Genomic DNA, 5520 nt, shown 5'->3' on the forward strand with positions numbered 1-5520 from the left:
CTACCCAGAGCACCAAGAAGCAATTCTAGTCTGTGGTGCACACAGGACAGTAGGTACATGTAGACATCAAAAATTCTCAGTATGGAAGGGTGGAATAAGCTATTTGTTTTTACAAAATAGGGATGACTAACTCCTGAGTGGTGAAGCAGAGCCAAGAGTAAGTTATGCAAGATCCTCCCCAAGGAGTGAAGAGAAATGTTTTATTCAGTGCCTCATGCTGTGTGCTATATTTATACCAAAAGCATCTCTGTGCATTTCCTTAAAATATTATCTATTCGTCCTGTGTTGGAGCTGCAATATCTTCTATTTACACTGTAAGTTAGACATCAAGACCTATATGGCCCGTCTGTATCATTGCAGACCGCCCATTTGACAAGTCACTCATCCAGTAGACTGCAAAAGGCAGAAGAGCATCACATCCCTCTAACAGACTACTCCAGAAATGTTGCTCTTTACTCAGTGCAGAGCGTTGCTTAAGATAAGAACCACGTGACCACCAGAGGCAACTGTATCACCACTTTCTCCAGTTTAGGACAGTGTGAAATCGGTGATAATTTAACAGTGTGTTCTCTCACCCGGGAAAAAAAAAAAAAAGAAACTCCAGCTTGGTCACCAGGTTTACTTTACTGATTGCTAACGCTAAGGCTGCTTAAAAGAGTTGCTTTGCTACAGTACCTGTGTCAAAGGGGACAGAGTTCTCTGGTGCAAGCCTTTGGCTTTGCCATGGGTACCACAGCCAGACAAAGTCATTTAATCCACACAGTAATACAATTTGCACAATTCGCTTAATTTTCATTTTAGAAATATGTTTAGAACCACTGTTGTCCTGTAGCTTGAGTCATTTCTTATGTAACAAACTGACTGAAAAAAAATTGCCATTTCAGGCTTACTGGATTTTTTTTACATCTTTCTGCAGGACCTGAATGGGGAAAATTGCACAATATTATACTGGTGTGTAAGACATAGCTTGCATCTGTTATGACTTGTTCTCTGCAATATTATTGAATCTCACAATACTTTGTGTTTTTTCTCAAAGCCCCAGCTTCTGGAATCATGTGAGAATCCCATCTTTCACTTTGAGAAACATCACCTTTCTAAGGCCTTGGCTACACTTACCAGCTAGTTCGACGGCTGGAAATCGAAGTTCTGGGTTCGACTTATCGCGTCTAGTCTGGACGCGATAAGTCGAACCCGGAAGTGCTTGCCGTCGACTGCGGTACTCCAGCTCGGCGAGAGGAGTACCGCGGAGTCGACGGGGGAGCCTGCCTGCCGCGTGTGGACCAAGGTAAGTTCGAACTAAGGTACTTCGACTTCAGCTACGTTATTCACGTAGCTGAAGTTGCGTACCTTAGTTCGAATTAGGGGGGGTAGTGTAGACCAAGCCTAAGGCCTGGTCTACGAGTTTAGGTCGACTTTAGCAGCGTTAAATCGAATTAAGCCTGGACACGTTCACACGACGAAGCCCTTTCTTTCAACTTAAAGGGCCCTTTAAACCGGTTTCTTTACTCCACCTCCGACGAGGGGATTAGCGATAAAATTGGCCTTAGCAGGTCGGAATTGGGGTAGTGTGGACGGAATTCAACGTTATTGGCCTCCGGGAGCTATCCCACAGTGCTTCATTGTGACCGCTCTGGACAGCACTCTCAACTCAGATGCACTGACCAGGTAGACAGGAAAAGCCCCATGAACGTTTGAATTTCATTTCCTCTTTGCCCAGCGTGGAGAGCACAGGTGACCACGCAGAGCTCATCAGCACAGGTAACCATGATGGAGTCCCAGAATCACAAAAGAGTTCCATCGTGGACCGAACGGGAGGTACGGGATCTGCTCGCCATATGGGGAGATGAATCAGTGCTAGCTGAACTCTGTAGCAGTAAACTAAATGGCAAAATATTAGAAAAGGTCTCCAAGGCCATGAAGGACAGAGGCCATAACAGGGACGCACAGTAGTGCCGCGTGAAAATTAAGGAGCTAAGGCAAGCCTACCACAAAGCCAAAGAGGCAAACGGAAGGTCCTGGGCAGAGCCGCAAACATGCCGCTTCTACGCGGAGCTGCATGCCATGCTAGGGGGTGCAGCCACCACTACCCCAACCATGTGCTATGACTCCGTCACTGGAGAAACAGACAGGGAAGTGGGTTTGGGGTACGAGGAAGATGAGGATGAAGATAATGTAGATAGCTCAGAGCAGCAAGGAAGCGGAGAAACCGGTTTCCCCAACAGCCAGGCTATGTTTATCACCCTGGACCTGGAACCAGTAACCCCTGAACTCACCCAAGGCGTGCTCCCAGACCCTGAGGGCACACAAGGGACCTCTGGTGAGTGTACCTTTGTAAATATTACACATGGTTTAAAAGCAAGCGTGTTTAATGATTAATTTGCCCTGGCAATCGCGGCCAGTACAGCTACTGGAAAAGTCTGTTAACGTGTATGGGGATGGAGCGGAAATCCTCCAGGGACATCTCCAGAAAGCTCTCCTTCATGTACTTCCAAAGCCTTTGCAAAAGGTTTCTGGGGAGGGCTGCCTTATCCCGTCCGCCATGGTAGGACACTTTACCATGCCAGGCCAGTAGCACGTAGTCTGGAATCATTGCATAACAAAGCATGGCAGCGTATGGTCCCGGTATTTGCTGGCATGCAGACAACATCCATTCCTTATCGCTCTTTGTTATCCTCAGGAGAGTGGTATCATTCACGGTCACCTGGTTGAAATGGGGCGATTTTATTAAGGGGACATTCAGAGGTGCCCCTTCCTGCTCTGCTGAACAGAAATGTTCCCCGCTGTTAGCCACGCGGTGGGGGGGAGGGGTGAAGTGATCATCCCTGATAATTGGGTGTGGGGTGGGAGGGGGTTATTTGGGTTGGTGCTGCATGTTAACCCGGAAACCGCAGCCCCTCCTTTTACATTGCAAACCCATTTTAAATGGCCAACCCAACGGGTGCTTGGTATGGGAAATGAGGACGCTACTGTTTGAAACCATTCCCACATGTTAAGAAGGTTAAAAAAGCCAAAAGACTGTGGCTTACCATGGCTGCCTGCAAGCCGAAATCTGTTGCCTGGCACTGCGTGAGTGATCTCTCACACCAAACCGGCAGGCTCTCAATATAATAGGAAAAATGCGACCTTGTAACGAAAGCACATGTGCTGTGTAATGTGAACAGCAAAATTTAACGTGAAAGAGTGTACCCATTGTTCTCTAAAATGTGTCTTTTTTAACCACCTCTCCCTTCTCCTCCACCAGCTGCAAATGTTTCTCCTTCACAGAGGCTAGTGAAGATTAGAAGGAGAAAATGGCGGACTCAGGATGACATGTTCACGGAGCTCCAGATGTCCTCCCACGCTGAAAGAGCACAGCAGAATGCGTGGAGGCAGTCAATGTCAGACTACAGAAAAGCACAGTATGAACGAGAGGAGAGGTGGCGGGCTGAATCGCGGGATGAACAGAGCAAATGGCGGGCTGAAGATGATAGGTGGCGTCAGCCTGCAGACAGAAGGCAAGAGTCGATGCTCCGGCTGCTGGAGCATCAAACTGATATGCTCCAGCGTATGGTTGAGCTGCAGGAAAGGCAGCAGGAGCAGAGACCGTCGCTACAGCCCCTGTGTAACCAACAGCCCTCCTCCCCAAGTTCCATAGCCTCCTCACCCAGATGCCCAAGAACACGGTGGGGGGGCCTCTGGCCAGTCACTCCACCCTAGTTGATTGCCCGAGCATCAGAAGGCTGGCCTTCAATAAGAGTTAAAGTTTTAAACTGCAGTATGTCCTTTTCCTTCCCTCCTCCCCCACCCATCCCGGGCTACCTTGGCAATTATCCCCCTAGTTGTGTGATGAATTAATAAAGAATGCATGAATGTGAAGTAACAATGACTTTATTGCCTCTGCAAGTGGTGCTCGAAGGGGGGGGGTTGGTTTACAGGGAAGTAGAGTGAACCGAGTGGGGGGGTGGGGCAGAGGGTTCATTAAGGAGAAACAAACAGAAGTTTCACACCGTAGCCTGGCCAGTTCACAAAACTCATTTTCAAAGCTTCTCTGATGCGCACCGCGCCCTGCTGTGCTCTTCTAACTGCCCTGGTGTCTGGATGCACGTAATCAGCGGCCAGGCGATGTGCCTCAACCTCCCACCCCGCCATAAATGTCTCCCCCTTACTCTCACAGACATTGTGGAGTGCACAGCAAGCAGCAATAACAATGGGGATATTCTTTTCGCTGAGGTCTGAGCAAGTCAGTAAGCTGCGCCAGCGCGCTTTTAAACGTCCAAATGCACATTCCACCACCATTCGGCACTTGCTCAGCCTGTAGTTGAACAGGTCCTGACTACTGTCCAGGCTGCCTGTGTACGGCTTCATGAGCCATGGCATTAAGGGGTAGGCTGGGTCCCCAAGGATAAGTATAGGCATTTCAACATCCTCAACGGTTATTTTCTGGTCCGGGAAGAAAGTTCCTTCCTCCAGCTTTCGAAACAGACCAGAGTGCCTGAAGGCGCGAGCATCATGTACTTTTCCTGGCCATCCCACGTTGATGTCGGTGAAACGTCCCTTGTGATCCACCAGGGCTTGCAGCAGCATTGAAAAGTACCCCCTTGCGGTTTATGTACTCGGTGGCTTGGTGCTCCGGTGCCAATATAGGGATATGGGTTCCATCTATCGCCCCACCACAGTTAGGGAATCCCATTGCAGCAAAGACATCCACTATGGCCTGCATGTTTCCCAGAGTCACTACCCTTGATATCACCAGGTCTTTGATTGCCCTGGCAACTTGGATCACAGCAGCCCCCACAGTAGATTTGCCCACTCCAAATTGATTCCCGACTGACCAGTAGCTGTCTGGCGTTGCAAGCTTCCACAGGGCTATCGCCACTCGCTTCTCAACTGTGAGGGCTGCTCTCATCCTGGTATTCTGGTGCTTCAGGGCAGGGGAAAGCAAGTCACAAAGTTCCATGAAAGTGCCCTTACGCATGCGAAAGTTTCGCAGCCACTGGGAGTCATCCCACACCTGCAGCACGATGTGGTCCCACCAGTCTGTGCTTGTTTCCCAGGCCCAGAATCGGCGTTTCACGGCATGAACCTGCCCCAGTAACACCATGATTTGCACATTGCTGGGGCCTGTGCCTTGTAAGAGGTCTACGTCCATGTCAATTTCCCATCACTCTCGTCACCGCGCTGCAATCGCCTCCTTGGCTGGTCCTGGTTTTGCTTTGGCATGTCCTGGCTCTGCATATACTCCAGGACAATGCGCGTGGTGTTCATAGTGCTCATAATTGCCGCGGTGATCTGAGCGGGCTCCATGATCCCAGTGCTATGGCGTCTGGTCTGAAAAAAGGTGCAAAACTAGTATCTGACGGACGGAGGGAGGGAGGGAGGGGCAAGTGATGACATGGCGTACAGGTACAGGGAATTAAAATCAACAAAGGTGGCTGTGCATCAGGGAGAAACACAAACAACTGTCACACAGAATGCCCCCCCCCCCAAAGACTGAACTCAAAACCGTGGGTTTAGCAGGTCGTTGATTTCACGGAGGGAGGG

At 49.6% G+C, this 5520-nt stretch overlaps 1 protein-coding gene across 1 annotated transcript; it reads left to right on the forward strand.

The window, feature by feature from the left end:
• Positions 1 to 1980: 1980 nt before the first annotated feature.
• Positions 1981 to 3763, forward strand: LOC128843915 (uncharacterized). Its single transcript, XM_054041056.1, has 2 exons — positions 1981 to 2317; positions 3242 to 3763. Exons 1-2 carry the CDS (start codon positions 2062 to 2064, stop codon positions 3694 to 3696), a joined length of 711 nt encoding a protein of 236 aa, XP_053897031.1. The 5' UTR covers positions 1981 to 2061; the 3' UTR covers positions 3697 to 3763.
• The last annotated feature ends 1757 nt before the right edge of the window (positions 3764 to 5520 follow it).

This window comes from Malaclemys terrapin, chromosome 10 (genome assembly GCF_027887155.1).
Source record: "Malaclemys terrapin pileata isolate rMalTer1 chromosome 10, rMalTer1.hap1, whole genome shotgun sequence".
NCBI lineage: Eukaryota > Metazoa > Chordata > Testudines > Emydidae > Malaclemys > Malaclemys terrapin.